This window comes from Nicotiana attenuata, chromosome 12, assembly GCF_001879085.1.
Source record: "Nicotiana attenuata strain UT chromosome 12, NIATTr2, whole genome shotgun sequence".
Lineage (NCBI taxonomy): Eukaryota > Viridiplantae > Streptophyta > Magnoliopsida > Solanales > Solanaceae > Nicotiana > Nicotiana attenuata.
In genome coordinates this window covers 51,605,026-51,626,576 of record NC_032000.1, presented here as the reverse complement: position 1 = coordinate 51,626,576, position 21,551 = coordinate 51,605,026, and the positions used below count along the sequence as shown (strand labels likewise).

Here is a 21,551-nt window from a genome sequence, read left to right as displayed (position 1 = left end):
CAACCATCCCCGTAAGTCATAAATCAGTTAAAGCAAGTATGGGAAGTCTTATTCAGGGGAACGGGGTTCTAGAAAGCAAAACGACCGGTCGGGTCGTTACATAAACATAAAGAAATTTTTACTAAGTCTTTTAAGACGAAAAGGAAAAATAATAGCCATCTCCTAAAGTCCATATCAGCCCAGTCTAAAAGAACCTAAGGGTCAAAACATTCAGATCTCGAGACCTTTGTTCTCACTCAACTCAGACCTAAGGGTCCCACCATCCCGAGCTCGCACAAAGTCGACTTAAGCATAGCTCGAGGATTCACCAAAAAACCTTAAGAGGTATTCTATCATGAGATAGCCCATCGATTACTAAAAAAAAACCTAAGGGTTTATTTTACTCTGAGTCTGAGCCAATGCTCACTCAATTATTGAAGTTATGACATCAAAAACTAATTCTTCAAAAAACAAAAACGAAGCAAACTTTACAACAAATCGGAGACGAAGCGGAAAGGAAAGGAATTCTTTAGATACATGAAGAATATTTACAATGCCCACATGGAGCCTTACACAAAATAAAAAGGAAAAAATCCTAAAGGCCTAATCTACTTTAGGAGCTGCATCTTCGGGAGCTACACCTTCAAGAACCTCCTCCTCGAGGGCTTCATCCTCATCTCCTCCGCTCTCGGAACCACTAGCAGAGTCTTCGTCATCGGTGAGTAGAGCGGCATCCTCGTCCTCCAGAGCTTTTGCCTTTTCAATATCAGCTGAGAGGTCGAAGCCACGAGCATGCACTTCCTCGAGAGTCTCTCTCCGGGATTGTCGCATGGCGTGGTCGACACCACATGACAATTTGACTTCAACAGCAGTAGAGATCTCCTGCGCCCGAATGTTGGCGGCCTCAGCATCAGCTTGATAAGAGGCCACAAATGCCTCCGACTCAGATTTAGCCTTTGTAAGTTCGGTGGCCGACTTAGCTCTGAGCTCCTCAATCTTCCGGCTCCGGGCCAAGCTTTCCACCTTCATGTTGTGAAGTTGACATTCAGCCGAAGTCAACTGGGCCCGAAGCGTGTCCTTCTCTGAAGCAAGACGATCCATATGCTGCTTCCACCCCAGGGTCTCGACCTCTTTCACCTTGAGCTCTTCTCGAAGCTGCTCCACCAGCTCGCCCTTCTACTGGGCCTGCAAAGTAGAAGTGTTAGTCGCTAAGTCAGATAAATACATAGCAAACTCCCAAAAAGCTACATTACCTGCTCAATAAGCTCGGTCTGTTCTCGATGAGCCTTCGTCAAGTCGGCTCTAAGGCCCCTGATCTCCTCCTCTTTTTGAACATAGAGGAGTTTGAGGATGTCCCTCTCTTCCAAGAGCTTCTTGATTTCAGCCTCGCATCAGGTGAGCTCGGCTCGAGACTTGGAGAACGCTTGTCGATGGAGCATCATAGCCTTCACGCGAAGAAAAGAAATCAGACTCAGAAAAACAAGAATAAATCACGAGCATAATTATGGAAGCAGAAACTTACTTGCTTGAGAAGATGATGAGCCTCGTAAAAATGAACGAGGCATCCGGGTCGGGACCATCTTCGACCCCTGCAAAGCACTCCCGGAAAATATCATTCCCTTCGTGGATCGTCCCCACGTTTCTTAATTTTTGGCATTTTAGGGTCATAAAATTGGATTTTCGCCCAATTCCCGGATTTTCATGTATTATTGCCCACGTCATTTGCATGGGCCCGGGCGACCGGAACTAGATCGCCTAAAAATTTTCCGGCCTAACAAATATGACCTAAGGAACAATAGTCATTGCCTCTCCATGATCGTTCCTCATTTTTTGGCATTTTAGGGCCAAAGAATTGAAATTTTGCCTGATTCTCAGATTTTTGTGTGTTATAGCCCACACCATCTAAATGGGCCCGGGCGACCGGACCCGAATCGCCTAAAAAATTTTGGCCCGTCAAAAACGACCTAAGGAACAATAGTCATTGCCTCACCTTGACCGTTCATCATTTTTTGGCGTTTTAAGGCTATAAAATCTTAATTCTACCCAATTGACCGGTAACGAATAAAATTTTGCCGCACCATAAAAAATGACCTAAGGAACCATAGTCATCGCCTCGCCATGATTGTTCCTCTTTCTTTGGCATTTTAGGGCGATAAAATTGGAATTCCGCCCGATTCCCAGATTTTCGTATGCTATAGCCCACGTCATTTGCATGGGCCAGGGCAACCAAACCCGAATCACCTAAAATTTTGTTGGCCCATCAAAAATGTCCTAAGGAATAATAGTCAAAGCCTTTCCATGACCTTTCCTCATTTTTTGGTGTTTCAGGGCTATAAAATTGGAATTCCGCCCGATTCCTAGATTTTCGTGTGCTATAGCCCACGCCATATGCATGGGCCCAAGCGACCGGCCTCGGATCGCATATAATTTTGCCGTCCCAATGACCTAAGAAACAATAGTCTCTGCCTCGCCATGACCGTTCCTCGTTATTTGGTGTTCTAGGGCCATAAAACTGAAATTCCGCCCGATTTTCAGATTTTTGTGTGTCGCCATCTGCATGGGCCTGGGCGACTAGACCCTAATCGCCTAAAATTTGGCCCGTTGATAAAAAATGACCTAAGGAATATTAGCCATTGCCTCGCCATGATTGTTCCACATTTTTTAGCGTATTCCCGATTCTAAGATTTTTGTGTGCTTTATTCCACACCATCTGCATGGGCCCGGGAGACCGGACCCTGATCGCCTAAAAACTTTTCGGGCTATAAAAAATGACCTAAGGAATAATAGTCATCGCCTCGCCATGACCTTCCTCATTTTTTGGCATTTCGGGGCCATATAACAGGAATTCTGCCCAATTCCCAAATTTTCGTGTATTATCGCCCACGCCATCTACATGGGTGGTGACCGGACCCGGATCACCTAAAAATTTTTTGACCTACCAAAAATGACCTAAGGAACAATAGTCATCGCCTTGTCATGACAGTTCCTCGATTTTTGGTGTTTTGGGGTCATAAAACTGGAATTTTCCCCAATTGCCAAATTTTCGTGTGCTATAGTCCACGCCATCTACATGTGCCCGGGTGACCGTACCCAGATCGCCTAAAATTTTGTCAGCCCATAAAAAACAACCTAAGGAATATTAGTCATCGCCTCACCATGATCGTTCCTCATTTTTTGGCGTTTTAGGACCATAAAACTGGAATTCCGCCCAATTCCAAAATTTTTGTGTGCTATAGCCCACACCATCTACATAGACTTGGGCGACCGGACCCGAATCGCCTAAAAAATTTCTGCCCAGCAAAAATGACGTCAGAAACAATAGTCATCGCCCCACCATGACCGTTCCACGTTTTTTGTTGTTTTACGGCCATAATACTTGAATTCTACCCGATTCTTAAATTTTCATGTGCTATAATAGCCCACGCCATCTGCATGGGCCCGGAAGACCGGACCCAAGTCGCCTAAAATTTTCTCGGCCCATTAAAAAAACCTAATGAACAATAATCATCGCTCTTCCATGACCGTTCCTCGTTTTTAGGCGCTTTATGGCCATAAAACTAGAATTCTGCCCGATTCTAGATTTTCGTGTACTATAGCATATGCCATAAAAAATGACCTAAGGAACCATAGTCATCGCCTCGCCATGATCATTCCTCCTTTTTGGAATTTTAGGGCCATATAACGAAATTCCGCCTAATTCCCAGATTTTCGTGTGCCCATGCCATCTGCATGGGTCTGGGCGACCGTACCCGTATCGCCTTAAATTTTGTCGGCCTATCAAAAATGACCTAAGGAACAATAGTCATTGCTTCTCCATGGCCGTTCCTCATTTTTTTGCGTTCTAGGGCCATAAAACCGGATATCCGTCTGATTCCCAAATTTTTGTGTTACGCCATCTACATGGGCCCGAGCGATCGGACCACGATCACTTATAATTTTGTCGGTTAAGAAAAAATGACCTAAGGAACAATAGTCATCGCTTCGCCATGATCGTTCCTTATTTTTGGCGTTTAAAGGCAATAAAACTAGAATTTCGCCCGATTTCCTGATTTTTGAGTGCTATAGCGCACGCCATCTGCATGGACAAATTTTTTTCTGCCCATCAAAAATGACCTAAGGAATAATAGTCATCGCCTCGCCATGACCGTTCCTCATTTTTTGGCGTTTTAGGGCCATAAAACGAGAATTATGCCCGACTCCCAGATTTTCGTGTACTATATCCCACGCCATCTGCATGGGTCTTGGCAACCGGAGCCGGATCTACTCAAATTTTGCCTGCCTATCAAACATGATCTAAGGAACAATAGTCATCGTCTCTTCATGACCGTTCCTCATTTTTTTGGCATTTTTGGATCATAAAACTGGAATTTCGCCAGATCCATAGATTTTCTTTTGCCATAACCCACGCCATCTGCATGGGCCCGGGAGAACGAATCCCGATTGCCTAAAATTTTGCATGTTCATAAAATATGAACTAAGGAACAATAGTCATTGTCTCGCCATGATCATTCCTCATTTTTTGGCGTTTTAGGATAATAAAACTTAAATAGCGCCCGATTTCTAAATTTTCGTGTGCTATTCGTGTGTTATAGCCCACGTCCATCTGCATGCATCTAGGCGACCGGACCCGAAATGCCTAAACATTTGTCGGCCCATCATAAACGACCTAAAGAACAATAGTCATCGCTTGACATGACCGTTCCCTTATTTTTGGCATTTTAGGACCATGAAACTTGAATTTCGCCGATTCTTAGATTTTCGTGTGCTATAACCCACGCAATCTACATGGGCCCGGATGACCAGACCCGAATAGCCTAAGAATTTTCAGCCCGTCAAAAATGACCTAAGGAAAAATAGTCATCGCCATGCCATGACCATTCCTTGTTTTTTGGCGTTTTAGGGCCATAAAACTGAAATTTCGCACGATTCCTAGATTTTCATGTGCTATAGCCCACGCCATCTACATGTGCCTGGGCACCGGACCTGATTCGACAAAAATTTTACCGCCCCATCAAAAAACTACCTAAGGAAAAATAGTCATCGCCTCGCCATGAACGCTCCTCGTTTTTTGGCGTTTTTGGGCCAAATTTTGAATTTCGCCTTATTCCTAGATTTTCGTGTGTTATAGCCCATGCCATCAGCATTGGCCCGGGCGACCGGACGCGAATCGCCTAAAAAATTTTGGGCACTAAAAAATGACCTAAGGAACAATAATCATCGCTTTGCCATGACCGTTCTTTATTTTTTGGCGTTTTAGGGCCATAAAACTAGAATTCTGCCCGATTCTCAAATTTTCGTGTGCTATATAGCCCATACCATCTGCATGGGCCCGAGCTACCGGACCTGGATAGCCTAAAATAGTCATTGTCTTGCCATGACTGTTCCTCATTTTTTGGCGTTTTAGGACCATAGAACTGAAATTCTACCCGATTTCTAGTTTTTCGTGTGCTATAGCCTTCGCCATTTTCATGGGCCCAGGCGATTGGACCCTGATAGCCTAAAATTTTGCCGGTCCGTCAAAAAAGATCTAAGGAACAACAATCATCGCTTCGCCACGACCTCCTCATTTCTTAGCGCATTAGGGCCATAAAACTGAAATTTTGTCCGATTCCCAGATTTTTGTGTGTTATAGCCCACGCCATCTGCATGGGCCCGGGCGACCCGACCCGAGTCGCCTAAAAAATTTTGGTCTATCAAAAATGACCTAAGGAACTGTAGTCATCGCCTCACCATGACCGTTCCTTATTATTCGGTGTTTTAGGACCATAAAACTTGAATTTCGCCCGGTTCTTAGATTTTTGTATGCTATAACCCACACCATCAGCATGGGCCCAGATGACCAGACCCTAATTGCATAAATTTTTTCGGCCCGTAAAAATGACTTGAGCAACAATAGTCATCGCTTCGCCATGATCGTTCCTTATTTTTGGTGTCTTAGGGCCATAAAACTAGAATTTTGCCCGATTTCTAAATTTTCGTGTGCATAGCCCACGCCATCTGCATGGGCCCGGGAACCGAACCCGGATCGCCTAAAATTTTACCGGCCCATAAAAACAACTAAAGGATTAATAATCATCGCTTCGCCATGACCGTTCCTCATTTTTTGGCACTTTAGGGCCATAAAAGTTGACTTTCACCCGATTCCTAAATTTTTGTGTGTTATAGCCCACGTCATATGCATGGGCCTGTGCGACCGGATCCGGATCACCTAAAATTTTTGCGGCCCATAAAAAACGAGCGAAGGAACAATAGTCAAGGCCTCGCCATGACCGTTCCTCATTTTTTGGAGTTTTAGAGCCATAAAACTAAAATTCCATCCGATTTCCAAATTTTCTTATGTTGTAGCCCACGCTATGGGCTAGGGCGATGGGTCCCGGATCAACTCAAATTTTGTCGGCCCATAAAAATGATCTAAGTAACAATAGTGATCACCTCGCCATAACCGTTCCTAGTTTTTTTGGTGTTTTAGGGCCGTATAACTAGAATTCCGCCCGATTTTTAGATTTTCGTATGTTATAGCCCATGCCATCTGACTGGGCTCGAGCGACCGGACCCTTATCGCCTAATATTTTGCCGGACCATAAAAAATGATCTAAGGAACAATAGTCATCGCCTCGCCAAGAGCATTCCTCAGTTTTTGGCATTTTAGGGCCATAAAACTGAAATTTCGCCTGATTCCCAAATTTTCATGTGCTATTGCCCACACTATCTGCATGGGCCAGGGCAACCGGTCCCAAATCACCTAAAATATTTTGGTCCATAAAAAATGACCTAAGAAATAATAGTCACCGCCTCACCATGACTGTTCCTCATTTTGGCGTTTTAGGGCCATAAAACTAAAATTACGCCCGATTCTCAGATTTTCGTGTGCTATAACCCACGCTATCAGGCTACTAGATCAGAATCGCCTATTATTTTATGGCGCATCAAAAATGACCTAAGGAATTATCGTCTCGCCATGACCTTTCCTTGTTTTTGGCGTTTTAGGGCCATAAAACTGGAATTCCGCCCGATTCTTAAATTTTCTTGTGCAATAGCCCACACCATCTGCATGAGCCTAGGCGACCGGACCTGGATCGCCTAATATTTTGTCGACCCATAAAAAATGATCGAAGGAACAATAGTCATCACCTCACCATGACCGTTCCTTTTTTTTGGCGTTTTATTTTCATAAAATTAAAATTTTGCCTGGTTCTCAGATTTTCGTGTGTTGTGACACACTCGTCTGTATGGACCCGGGCGACCGGACCCGATCGCCCAAAATTTTCCTGGCCCATAAAAAACGAACCTAGGAACATTAGTCATCGCCTGACCATGACCGTTCCTCGTTTTTTGACATTTTAGGGCCATAAAATTGGAATTCCGCATGATTTCCGTATTTTCGTGCCCACGCCATCTGCATATGCCCAGGTGATCGAACTCGGATCGCCTAAAATTTTGATGGCCCAAAAAAAATGATCAATGTAACAATAGTCATCGCCCCCCATGATCATTCCTCGTTTTTAGCGTTTTAGGGCCATAAAACTAGAATTTCGTCCGATTCCTAAATTTTCGAGTGACATGCGCTCGGCAACCGAACCCGGATCGCCTAAAATATTGTCGGCCAAATAAAAAGACTTAAGGAACAATAATCATCACCTCGCCATGATCGTTTCTCGTTTTTTGGCATTTTATTTTTATAAAACTAGAATTCCGCCGGATTCCCAGATTTTCGTGTGCTATACAAACGTTATCTGCATGGGCCCGGGCGACCGGACCCCGATTTTCCAAAAGTTTGTCGGCCTAACAAAAACGATGGCACACGCCATCCGGGCAACCAGACCCAAATCGCCTAAAATTTCATCGGTCATAAAAAATGACCTAAGGAACAATAGTCATTGCCTCGCCATGACCGTTCCTCGTTTTTATCGTTTTAGGGTCATAAAACTGGAATTCCGCCCAATTCCCTGATATTGGTTGAATTAATACATGTTGATCTTGCAGTAATTTTTTGACGGACTCCGAATGGCCTGAATATTTGTAGGTCAATAGCAAACTACAATTTTCAATTCTTCAATATGACTTTTGGGTTCATTTCATGGCGGATCATGATCATGCAACACGAATTTGTGATTATATCTACTTATTCGTGTGTATAAGCACATGTTGATTTTGTAGAATTTTTTTGACGGACGCTAGTTGGCCTGAAATTTCGTAGGTCCGTAGGAAACGACCTAGTAACCAATACTCATCCCTTATCCATAACTTGCGGGTTCATTTTTTTGTATATTGGGTCATGCAACATGATTTTGTGATTATATCCACTTTTTCGTGCGTATTAGTATATGTTTATTTTGTAGAATTTCTTTGACGGACTCCGATTGGCCTGATTTTTCGCATTCCATAGGTAACATCCTATTAACTAATACTTATCGTTTCGTCATGACTTTCTGGTTCATTTTTTGGTCTTTTGGGATCATACAACACGAGTTTGTGATTATATTCACTTTTTCATGCGTATTAGTACATGCTGATTTTGTAAAATTTTTTTGACGGACTCCGATTGATCTAAAATTTCGTAAGTCCATAAAAACAACATAGTGACCAATATTCATTGCTTCGCCATGACTTTCGGGTTCATTTTATGACGTTTCAGGGTCATGCAACACGATTTCATGATTAAATCCAATTTTTTATGTATACTACATGTTGATTTTGTAGAACTTTTTGGACGGACTCTGATTAGCCTGAAATTTCAAAGGTCCATAATAAACAGCCTAGTGACCAATACTTATCGCTTCGCCATGGCTTACGAGTTAATTTTTTTTGTTTTGGGGTCATACAATATGAATTGGTGATTATATCCATTTTTTCAAGTGTATTAGTATATGCTAATTGTGTATACCTTTTTTTATGGACTCCAATTGGCCTGAAATTTCATAGGTCTATATAAAACTACCTAGTGATTATTATTCATCGTTTCATCATGACTTTCAGGTTCATTTTTTGGAATTTAGAGTCATGCAGCATGAATTTGTGATTATATCCACTTTTTCATGTATATTAGTACATGCTGATTCTATATTATTTTTTGACGTACTCCAATTGACCCTAAATTTCGTAGGTCCATTCTTCAAATTCAGCATCCAGCTGCTTTAATTGCAACAAATTACTTTTACTATACAAAGACAAATGTTCTCCAATTCCACGTACTGGTATACTGATGAACATTAAGTTGTTGTGATCTGTACAAATCCAACGGAAGTTCTATCAACACACAGGATTCCAAAAAAGTTCACTGCACTGGACTTTTAACTTTTCTCTAGTCAAGTGCAAATGTCTCAACCGTCAAATAACTGGTTTCTTCTGTTTTATCATCTTCATTAAAGCTAGATGGAATCTCTGCAGCAAACCTAGAGCGAACATTAGGAGTGTCAGTGTTAACATAACAGTAAAGAAAATTCTTAAAGGATTTAACTTATATAAACCGACACTGACAAATTTTAATACTATAATTATGTAATGTGCTTTAACGTGTCGTTGCGGCTGTTGCAGATAACATCCCTTTTTTCAGGTTACTAATCCCACTACTTATGGACAGTTACAATGTCCGTATAAAAGTTCATCCTTTGCCATCACACAGCAAAATACAAGAAACACCCCCCCCCCCCCCTTTCCTAATATGAGAAACCACAACCTCTATATTCTTTTGTTTGTAATAACACATAGAAACACTTAATAATCGGACATCAGAACTTAATACACTCAATAATGTCTACCAGGAAAACATATAAAGCTAGAAACATTTATGTCGAACACTATGCAATGCACAATGTCCAGAAGATGGACCATACATCGTTCTGCAGTGTCGTAAATCAATCTTCTATGAATGGGAAAGAGAAGGTAATGGAGACTTATCACTTATGAGAGGCACGATTTTCAGCCATATATTCTTCTGTTCTTTACATCACAAATCTATCTTTAAAATCAGTTACAAAAGCCATCTAAGAACTAAAAAGATTCTCCACGACAATGATATCCAGTCAAACATCTCAAAATGGAGCCACATATGTCCAGATAAGTTGCACGCTCATGACTGCATACAACACATACTGATGGAGTAGAAATCAAGATATTAAACATGGTCAAACCTCATCTGATGATTTGTCTGGGATGGCATTGTGTCCCTGATGCATTCCTCGGATATTCTTGATGGTTAGGGTCTTCATCCCTTGCTCTTTTGGCAGCCTTCAAAATTTTTGTTTGAAGAGTTCAAGTAACCATAGCCATATCTAAAGGAATCTCAAACAGTAACATACTAACATGAGCTAAAAAGCTTACCCTCATTTCATTCTCCCAGGGTATCTTCACGCGATCCAGATTATAGTTTTCATCAACTGGTGGTCTGTCCACATGGATGTAATCCTATATATCATTCTCAAGGAAAACTTATCAGGATATTGCTGGATAAAAAAGAAGCAACAAAAATAGTTTATACCTTTTCAACTTTACTGGAGAGCACTCTCACTGGACAATAACGATGCTTACTTCCCTTCAGGACAAAATTTGAAGGCTTGCGTTCAAGATCTTCCTCCTCCATAATCTTAAGGTTCATTTCATTGCAGCTAGTGAACCTAGGCTTCACCTGCTCTCCATTGACTTTTCCAGTGCGGGGACTTCGAAAACCACTGCTAGAGCTAGTACTAGTTCTAATTTCTGCACCATCATGTTTAGCCATATACTTATAGTTGCATCTGCCATCAACCGCCACTTCTCTTCTGGAACCTTTGTGCATGTCTATTGACGAGTCCCGCCCAAGATAGTAACAATCACCATCATGAATAGAGGAATTCTGACCAGGCTTTTCGTTGAAGTAATATTCGGGATGAGCAGACTTGAGTGATTTTTTGAAACTTGCACCTTCCAAATCAGGCACATGAGAGTTTGTCTTGGAAATGGATCCATGTCCCTATCGAAACCAATGCAAAAGCAAAGAAGGTATAATTCTACAGATTGACTTGAGTACTTCAGTTTTGATAGTAAGATCAAGATATGGTAGGAGAGAAGACACCAAATTAAGCACAATCATATATCAATCCATTTGCATTTGGGCCAGTAGAAAAATGAAAAATGTTTGATCCCCGAGAAATGTCAGGTCCAGCTAAAACAAGTCTCCCTCCATGGTCCATGATTTTTTTTTTTAAGGTTCTATCCATGGTCAAATGCAAAATATAGAAATGAAAAAGAAGTTGAAAAAGAATCACCCAACAGAAAAAAGGAAAATAGAGATCACTAATCCTCAAGAGACTAACTTTTTCAGGTAAATTAAGAAACCTTAGGTCAATACCAGATACCAAAGATACTCAAAATACACCAAATATGCAAGCCAGCAAAATAGACTGCAATTAATGAGTTAGCAAAGATAGTAAACAAAAGAAAAACATTTATGTCACCATATCAGTAATGGAATGCGCAGTCTAATCTATAAAGGTGCACCATCCAAGGTAACGAAATCACAAGCAAAATATGCTTACACTGCCGCTATCACACATTAGTTCAAAGTACATTAAGCACTCAAAGCATATGCTACTGCATTCTTTTGTATAGTGTTGCTATTCCACAGTTCTATATTTGGTAGTCCGTACTTCTTTGCCTCATTCATTTGAAAGATCAACTAAATGAAGTATATAGCATCTGTTGCCACGGAGTAAAAACTTATAAAATGCATAGTCTAAATTCAATTAGTTATCAACTTGACCCAAAAATTAAGCATTCCTATACACATGCAGTTAGTTCATGGCTGTGAATATAAGATCAAGGTTTACAAAATCACTAAGATTAATTTGCACAAGATCCACTTACTATGCATGAATTCGATTGCTTGTACACTTTAGAGAAATCTGGTGTAAGCGCTGGAACAGGTTCTCCAGCATATTCAGGTTCTGACAAACATTAATAGGAAAGTAAAAGTCAGCAACTCTTTGTACCAGACACAAAGTTATACTTTCCGAATCCACAATCAGATGCAAAAAAACAAGAAAGTGAATGCATACTCAAGCATATAAACTTGAACATGGAGTAAAATCCAGAGTAGAAGTGGTATTGAACATGGCAATAGGAACTTCACTCATTCAGCAATAAAGAGCCGTCAAACTCTTTTTTGCATCTAAACAAAAAATGATCTGAATACAAGAAGAGTATACACTACAGACATGCATATGGAAATTTCAAACATCACATAGTTATGATAATGGGCTCATACAGTATTCATAAGATTGTAATTTTATTCCTCTCGAAAGAAAGAAGATGAACCAAATTTCAGAGTTTACAAGGTTCCGAGTTTTGTTCTGCCAACTCAATTGTAAGTTCAAGAGCAAAGAAACTAGTAATTCTGGATAGAGAAGCATGTATAAATGCCCATTAAAAGGACTAGCACAAAAATAAAACCCTTAGTATCAAGAGAACATGAAAAAGGACTTCACAACTTGCAGATACCCTAATTCACTCTATTCGTAATTACAGCTCTGAATCAGCCTAGGTTTTAATGCAAATTTAATAATATTGTCATATATGAGCTGGTTTTGTTCGCAATTTGGATCATATTAGCTTTTCTAATAAAATAAACACAATATTGCCATAATTATTTTTTTACTTAAAAAAGATTATTATTCTAAATATAACAATATCTTGTTCTTTAAATTGCACAGAAATTTTCACAGCACAATTAGATGATAGAAGTTATTTTAGTTGTAGAGAAGCATAACAAAATCGAAAAATCAACAGCTAAACTAAATAGGAACAGAATTAGCATGCTTTAAGGAGAGAAAGGCATGTACACAATGAGTTGAATGGATGAAAATACTTGGATCAGAAAAAAAGTCAACTGTGAAAAAGACAAGAAGCAGCAATTTTTATCTCACCATCAACAAGATTTTGCACTGATGATTCAAAAGCACCAGGTGGAAGTGGATCAAATTCAACACCAAGTGGTGGACCATCCTGTCGGTAGAGACTTCCCAATTGCCTCTTTACAGCAGTAATTGCAGCATTTTCTACCTGGCCTTTCACTTTTAAGTACCCGGATGGGCCAGTTCTTGGTTTCACACTCTTAAGATCAGTAGGAACATTAGACGATAGGTATCTTGATGTTGCCATATCAAATGATTCCACATTTTGTGAAAAACATGCATCCCGTAAGGAAGAGCTACTTCCTGAAGGTGTATCCTCCATGAGATTAGACTCTGCTCTATACTGAGTAACAACTTCATATGTAACACCCGCAGCTGAGACTTCTGGGGCAGTTAATCTTCTACTCTCAACTTCCCGATGATCAAAATTTTTATCATCTCCTTGCTTAGTACTTCCACAAGAATCCTGCCTAAAACCGCTGCCACGGTCCTGAATGACACCACTTGAACGATCTTGTCTTCCATTTGCATATGTTTCCCGACTTAATAGCCTCTTGTCTTTCAACCGCCTATGACAAAACCACCCAGAAACCTGCTTTTCTGTTAATCCTAATGACCGTGCCAGTTCTGATTTCATTGATTCTGTAGGATATTTATGTTCTGAAATTTCGCAAGCTCTCTCATTGTTAAGTTTGAAATAACATATATGCTGTAGAAACTCATTGCAAAACACGAAAAACTAGTAAGATCTGTTACCCTTATAAAATTTCTCCAGGCCTTCAATCTGAGCACGTGTCTTGATGACCTTGATTCTTGTCTTGTTTTTTTCAGTATGACCTTTATCATCTTCAGAATGCATTACAACAGGATCTAAAGCATGGATAAGAAAAGGTTAATGAACCCAACAATTACCCAAGCTGTTCCAACAACAACAGGTCCTACTTCAAATTGAGAAAGTTTCATAAGCATTATTTGATATATCAAATATAACCAAAGGGAAAAAGCCTTTCCAAGATAGGCGAATACGGGATGCCATCGCACCATATACAAGTGGTGAAGGATTATTTTTCAGTTGCAGGCACAGGAATAATGGAAGGATACACCATATACCTCAGAACTCAGAAGAATACATAAAAGTGCTGCAGTAACCAAGGGTGTTATAAAGAGGAACCATGTAGAAGGCAGGAGAAGAGCTGATTACTTGCTCCTCCACGTCTCATCTCAAATCAACCTAGTCTACTGCTCTCTCTTTTTGTTATGCTTTTTCTTTCTTTTAGACAAGGGATTTCAATGACTAAATTCTAGTCACACTTGTTCTTCACAAGGGCAGATTAACATAGAGCTTACAGCATTTCCACAACGAGAAAGGAAATTATAATGTAACTGCTGAAACTCCCACCATGTTGTTTAAGACAGTTCACTACCTTCACTACAACAACAACAAAACGCATCTGCCCCAAACAAGTTTCAGTCTGCTATATGAATCATCACTTCTCCATTTAAGCTCAATCTCATGTCAGTATCATACCAAATAAAAATAAAAGCAAAAAAATAAGTTAGATATATATAAATAACAGTTCACGACATTGACTACGTCTACAACAACTACAACTACAACTCAGTCCCAAACAAGTTGCGGTTAGCTATGTGAATCCTCACTTCTCCATTTTAGCTCAATCTCATATCAGTACTATACCAAAGAAAAAGAAAAGTGAAAAAATAAGTTAAATATATATAAATAACAGTTCACTACATTGACTACTACAACTCTAACTACGCCTCAATCCCAAACAAGTTGGGTCGGCTATATGAATCCTCACTTCTCCATTTTAGCTCAATCTCATGTCAGTACTATACCAAATAAAAAGAACAGTGAAAAAATAAGTTAAATATATATAAATAACAGTTCACTACATTGACTACTAGAACTCTAACTACGCCTCAGTCCCAAACAAGTTGGGGTCTGCTATATGAATCCTCAATTCTCCATTTTAGCTCAATCTCATGTCAATATTCTACCAAATAAAAAGAGAAGTGAAAATTTAAGTTAAATATATATAAATAATAGTTCACTTCACCACATTGACTATACTGGGTAATACACCTATAAGGAAAAATGAAACAAAATTGAAATCAAGTCCGTCATATACAAAGGCACGGAAATCAAATTAAACACAATGAAATTGATTTTGATAAGTAATAAAAAGGAAAATTGGAAAAATTTCGATACCTTCCATGATCTCTGGCCAATTTCTCTGGGGGTTTTCCTGAAACCCCTTTTGTCAATTAACTCAAAATTCGAACCCCAATTGGCGGAGAATGCGAGATTAAAGTGTGCTTGTGTGCATCTGTACAGAGAACAAAAATTGCTACGTACATACACAAATGTACAGAGAGAAAATAAATTTTATATGTATAATTCTAATTTGACATATTAATACTTAACAAAGACATTTTCAGAAGTAAAAAAAAATGAAGAAAATAAGAATTGAAGAAATTTCCTAGTAGTCTTATTCAGGTCTTATAAAATGAAGACATATCAAAAAGTGAGATTAAGTAAAAAAAATTCCTATTCTATTTGTGTTTTAAATAACACAAGTGGCTCAAAATGTTAATTTGATTGTGTCATTAACTAAGTTCATTAATATAAAATTATTTCTCAATTCTATTTACCGACTGGAACCTTAGCCAATTGAGTAAAATAACTTTTTGTTTTGTTTCAAGACAAGTTGGTGAAAATGACCTATCAACCACTATAAAAATCTGTTGGCTTTTTGTAGTCTATTACAAATATTATTTTGAAATTTGGTTTATCTTTTCATTTTGTAGTCTGTTGCAACTATTATTTTAATTATGTGACCATTTTACTAGAGATTAATAAAAAATAATACATAAGAGGTCTAGAAATTTATTTTCTTTCTATTCAAATGGTAATTGGGTTGATCAGATAAATTTATGAGAAATTTTCACAAACCACTATAGTTTAGTGGTCATTAGCTAACTGTAGCTATCATTTACTATATTACTTCCTGTAGTTATGTTTTCAATTTTGCTAGAGTGTATTCGATGTATTTAAGCTATTGTATTCGTGAATACAGTAGCAAAACTCAGCGTGAAACAGGGGAGTACAGCTAGGCAATTATTGTATTCGACTGTATTCACAATAAATGTATTTCCTAAATGAGAAATTTTCACAAACCACTATTGTTTAGTGGTCATTAGCTAGTTGTACCTATCATTTACTATATTACTTCCTATAACTATGTTTTCAGTTTTGCTAGAGTGTATTCGATGTATTTAAGCTACTGTTTTCATGAATACAGTAGCAAAACTCGGCGTGAGACAGGGGAATACAACTAGGCAGTTATTGTATTCGACTGTATTCACAATAAATGTATTTGTGAATACAATAACGTAAATAGCGTAAATCGTGGTCTATTGAACTGTTTTTAAACGAAAAGTGAATCAATTAATACAAATAGACTCCTAATATAACTAAACAATCTCAATTATAAATCTGAATACATAAATACATCTGAATACATAAATTATATAAATTAAAAGAAACATATGAATACATTCATGGAATATAGCGAGACAATGAACACAATGAAATACATGGAATACAACGATATACATTGAAATACAATGAAAACAAGATAATGAATACAATGAAATACATAGAATACAACGAGATACATTGAAATACAATGAAAAAAAAAAGGTAATAGACTATTCAAGTTGCTCAGCCCCAAACTCCGTCGTCTTTGTTCAAGAATAACCCTAATGTCGTCTCGTCGATAGCAGATTTCAAATCTCTAGAATAAAAGAAGATTTTTCAGCAATTTCCCAAAATTTCTCCCACCACGTCCACGCCGTCGCTTCTTTTCTCGCTCCGCCATTTCCAACTCAGTCGTCGGAGCAAGTTCCGTCTTCTGAAAAATTGAGCGAAATTAAAAACGACTTAGTTGAAATTGGAGATAGCTTTAAATCAGGACTCTCTTTGTTCTCTTCGAACAAAGCTGTTTCAGAGATTTCAAAGTTAGCTTCAAATTTTTACAGTTTAGTGATGAGTCGCCGAATGATCGTGAAACTGACGATGATGACGATGATGATAACGAAGAGGAAATTGAGGTTGTATTCACGGAGAAAGACTGGCGTTGAGAGAGAGAGGGGTGGAGAAAAATCTGAAAGAATGAGAGAGAAAAATAATACAAAGCGTATTTTATGGCTTAAGGGTAGGAGACCACCATAAATAGATATTTGACTATAAAAATCAAAAGGTAGCTATGGAATATAATTTTTTAAAAGAATATTTATTTAAAATAAATAAGATATCAGCCTTTGCTACAGGAGGTAAAAATTCATAAATTTATCCACATGAAATATGCATACAAACTGACCCCAACTTCTTCTAGAGTAGCTCTTGTACAAAATGCAATTCAAAGAATATGCATAATAAATTCAATTAATAAATTCAAGTTCTATAGGAAACAGCCATTCTGCCTTTATAAAATAGGAGTAAAGTCCACATATACAATACCTTCCTCAAATCTCACTTATGAACATTGAGTATGTTATTGTAATTTCTTTTACGAGATTTGTACGTTTCCCCCTTCTTATATAGTAATCGTATCGGTTATTTATTATGATATACTTCTATTCAATCAATTAAAAAATAATATTTTTTTGTTTAAAAGTAAGCATATTATAAACTTCTTACTTTATCCTTAAAAAATAATTTATATCCAAAATAAAATTTATGACATCTTTTAATTTACATATTTCAAAAGTCTTACTCCCTCCATCTCAATTTATCTGACAATTTAAGACAGAAAAAAAAATTCTTTAAACTTGTAATGTAAAATAAATCTTAGCTAATTATGTTTTTTTTTGCTAATACAGTTTTTTATGTGACTACAAAATGGAAAATACTACACATCAATTTTCTAAAAATATCATCATCAAACAATAGAAAGGAAAATTCACATACGTTTTCCTCTCTCTTACTAGTTTGCAAGCAAAGAAACTTAACGAGGAAGCTGCATTTCTGGTCACTGAAACTTCCATATTTAGCTAACGTCCCCCTCACCTTTCGTACAAAATCAATAGCACGACGTACAACTAGACAGAAAAATGGATGCAAAGATCGGAAAATTCTTCGAATCGATCGGCGATTTCTTTACCGGCGGAGATCAAATTCCGTGGTGCGATTCTGATATAGTCGCTGTAAGTCTCATGTCGATTTTCTTATTTTCAAATTTATTTGATTTTATTGACAGATTTGACCGCTTTTCTGTGGTGGATTATTGATTATTTGTGCATTTGATCCTTCCTTAAGCTGAAATTGAGCTTACCTTACGCTTTGAAGTACTTTATATGATTTAGGAACTCGTGGAGTGTAATTGAGTTTAAAATCTACTGGTCGTTGTTACCTGGTATTGTTTTCCGTATAGACAAGCTTAGCCAATGCCAAGTGTCGAGCTTAGGGATGAAAATCGGATGAAACGTACTTATTAAATAAGGATTAAATGGTGAAATTTGTTTTTTTTCTTAATCTGATAGTTGTATGATGTGAAATAATACATTTGAAATACTTTTGTTTGTTCTTGTGTAAAAACGTCTGAATAGAGAGAATTTATACGGACAAATCCAGAGGCGGATTCAGATTTTATGGGTTCAACCTCTAAATTTTTTAGTATTGAACCAATTATATTGTTAAAGTTATGGGTCCATATCTACTATTTATTTCTATTTTAGATAATTCTTACTTATAAATTTATGATCTACGTCAAAAGTATTGGGTTCAATGGAACCGGCACCGCTACGCTGGATCCTCCCCTGGAGAAATCATAGAGTTGACTCTAACTAGTTTGGATTAAAGTGCAGTTTTTCTGGTTATTGCTCTTATCTAGAAATGAAATTATGTGGTATGTTGTTATATGCTGGTTTTTGAGTACTTGTTCTTATTAGAGATGACTGAATAGAGCAGCATTGATATGGGGTATTTATATAGTGTATACCAATTAGTTTGGCAGCGTAATTAATTGATTGATTGTTCTTATTTAGAAGTGAAGTTTATGAGTCACGTTGTTCAATGCTTGATGTGTTTTCTATTTATGGTAGGAAACAAAGAATTTTCTTTATGAAAGATCCCAAGACCAAGAGTTAAAACATGTAGAACAGTTTGAAGATCCTAATTCAGTTTTCTAATTTCCAGAGTGGTAACTTTGAAACTAAAATTTAAGTGGCGAAAGGATATCAACCCTCATTGCCACCTCAATCAATCAACCATGTCTCAACCCTAACCTAGTTGGGGTCGGATATATCAATCATCTATATTCAGTTCTACTTTTAATTTATAATCTTTTAGTCCACTTCATTCCAATAACAGTAAGTAATTTCTCATGTATTTTATTTTATTTGGAGAAGGAGAGCATGCAGTTTATTTAGATACTTTTTCATTGGGTATCTTTGAAGTCAACATTAACTTAGGTGATTTGGTTATTTTTTGCTAAATAGAGACGTGAGCAAAAGTGTTTCACATAGGACTCACTTCATTTTATCGCAGTTCTAGTTATATCTTAGAAACTTTGATGCTAAAATTGATTGGAAACATATACTGATTGAGATCCCCAATTGAAGTTCGGTTGTTGGATAGAAGTAGTACTACTTATAAATGGCATTTAAAGGTCGAATACTTATTAATGGTCTTTTAACACTGATATAGTCAATTAAAGTTGAGGTTTAACAAAATATTCAGCCAATTATCTTGGCTCCGTTATATAGAAAGCACATTATGGTACATGACTTTAATGGTTTTATTATGATAGTTATTTTTTATTTCAGTTCCTTTTTATGCACGTTTGAAACCCAACCATATTAGTAAACGGTCTGGTTTAACTGGCAGTTCCTTTGATATACAGGGTTGTGAACGCGAAGTGGCAGAGGCAGAAAAAGGTTCATCTGATGAGCTTAAAAGTGAATGCATTATGCGTTTGTCTTGGGCTCTTGTTCACTCAAAAAGGCCTGAAGATGTACAGCGTGGTATAGCAATGCTTGAAGGTCAGTATAGTAGAGCTATTCATTTCGTTCTTCCTTCCTTTTCTTTTAGCTGGACTTTTGACGCAGCTATTCATGCTGCATCATTCATTCCCTCACCCCGACATTTCCTTGCACTGGACTTTGAGCTTCTCCATTTCCCTAGTTCATATTTCTTTTTTCCGTTTACTCCCTTTTACCTTCTCCTTTTGCTTTTGCATTAGGCGAGGGAGAGAACCATATTCTCTGACTTATATATTATCATTTGCAGCTTCTTTGGGTGGCAGTAGCAGTCCCCTGCAAATGAGAGAAAAGCTTTATCTTCTGGCTGTTGGGTACTATAGAAGCGGGGACTATCCGAGGAGCAGGCAGCTTGTTGATCGTTCTTTGGAGGTTTGATCTTTGTTCTTACCTTTACTTCACCCTTAACATTAATGCTGAGGTCTTTATCTCCGGGCTGTGAAGTTTGCATTATTTCTGAAAATTAAAGTTTTCTTCAGCCCCTCTTTAGTGAAATTGCATACTCGAACTGCATCCATGCAACTCTGAAGCTCTGTTATTTCAACCGACTAGGTCTCACACCTACACAAGTTATTTTATTTGTGGGATGGCAGTTTTTCATTTCTCTCGAATCTGTTTTAAGCCTGCATCCTAATTAGTGGTTTTGCGAATCTACAGATTGCACCGGATTGGAGGCAAGCCTTGACACTCAAGAAAACAATTGAAGAAAAAATTACCAAAGGTAACAATTGGAATTCTGAAATTGTCACTTGTTATCGTGTATCGTTTCAGTTGATGAATATTACTCTGCATTTTGCTGTGTCTAAAACAGATGGAGTTATTGGCATTGGCATTGCTGCTACTGCTGTTGGAGTTTTGGTCGGTGGAATTGCTGCTGCTTTAGCCCGCAAGAATTGACTTGCCATAAACCACTATTGTGCATAATGAACTCGCCCCTTTCCATTTGGTCCTTATTTGAAGCACATGAATTCCAATTTGTGTGCGTAAAATTTTGAAACTTTTCTTTGAATGATAGAAACAATAACATGTACAACTGAAGCAAGAAGGGATTTCATTTTTCTAATTTATATGTAGTTTATAAATTTGTCATCAAAAAGCATAGATATTCAGACTCGTTTAGCATATGAAGTCTCTTTTGGTTGTCTATCATCTTATATTGATAAACTTATTATCCAGTTAATCATTTTACACCAGATTGACGAAAAGAATTTGTCATTTATTACAGTATATAATATAATATTTCACATCGCTGGGCACTCATTGTGTTTAACCCAAGCATTGTATTCTTACATAGGAAACAAGTATTAACATACTAATAAATTGACCGAGCATCCTTTGGGATTAGTAAGGGCTTATTTGGTACGAAGGATAAGGGATAATTAATTTTGGGATTAAATTTAAGATGAGTTTATCTCATGTTTGGTTGGGATAAAATCGTGGTATAACACATCCTGGGATTGTAGTGTTTTTTTATCGGGAGGGTATGATAACTAATCTCGGGATAATTCATCATGGGATAACTTATTCCCCAAGCAAATGACCCCTAACAGTTCTAGGTTATTGGCAGATGAGCACCCGCAACTTAAAATCCTTGCTTTCGATTCTCCGTTATTGTAACATACC

The 21,551-nt window shown here is 38.0% G+C and overlaps 2 protein-coding genes across 2 annotated transcripts; one reads left to right on the top strand and one right to left on the bottom strand.

Moving 5' to 3' along the window:
• LOC109235761 lies at positions 9,088-15,398 on the bottom strand. The gene is made up of 8 exons (XM_019402001.1): positions 15,097-15,398; positions 13,623-13,736; positions 12,879-13,526; positions 11,821-11,900; positions 10,457-10,927; positions 10,300-10,383; positions 10,110-10,206; positions 9,088-9,371 (listed from the first exon to the last, which is right to left on the bottom strand). The coding sequence occupies exons 1-7, from the start codon at positions 15,101-15,103 to the stop codon at positions 10,111-10,113; spliced, it is 1,500 nt and encodes a 499-aa protein (XP_019257546.1). The 5' UTR covers positions 15,104-15,398; the 3' UTR covers positions 9,088-9,371; position 10,110.
• On the top strand, positions 17,823-21,077 carry LOC109235760 (mitochondrial fission 1 protein A-like). The gene is made up of 5 exons (XM_019402000.1): positions 17,823-18,095; positions 19,793-19,931; positions 20,179-20,300; positions 20,586-20,649; positions 20,740-21,077. Exons 1-5 carry the CDS (start codon positions 18,003-18,005, stop codon positions 20,823-20,825), a joined length of 504 nt encoding a protein of 167 aa, XP_019257545.1. The 5' UTR covers positions 17,823-18,002; the 3' UTR covers positions 20,826-21,077.

Bases quoted from the DNA above. Each gene is read 5' to 3' on its own strand.
- LOC109235761 (XM_019402001.1), bottom strand. The intron at 13,527-13,622 runs GTAACAGATCTT...GCGAAATTTCAG, and splicing joins CCTGGAGAAATTTTATAAGG to AACATAAATATCCTACAGAA. The intron at 11,901-12,878 runs GTGAGATAAAAA...AATGTTTGTCAG, and splicing joins AGTGCAAAATCTTGTTGATG to AACCTGAATATGCTGGAGAA.
- LOC109235760 (XM_019402000.1), top strand. From the start codon at position 18,003: ATGGATGCAAAGATCGGAAAATTCTTCGAATCGATCGGCGATTTCTTT. The intron at 18,096-19,792 runs GTAAGTCTCATG...TTTGATATACAG, and splicing joins GCGATTCTGATATAGTCGCT to GGTTGTGAACGCGAAGTGGC. The intron at 20,301-20,585 runs GTTTGATCTTTG...GCGAATCTACAG, and splicing joins TTGTTGATCGTTCTTTGGAG to ATTGCACCGGATTGGAGGCA.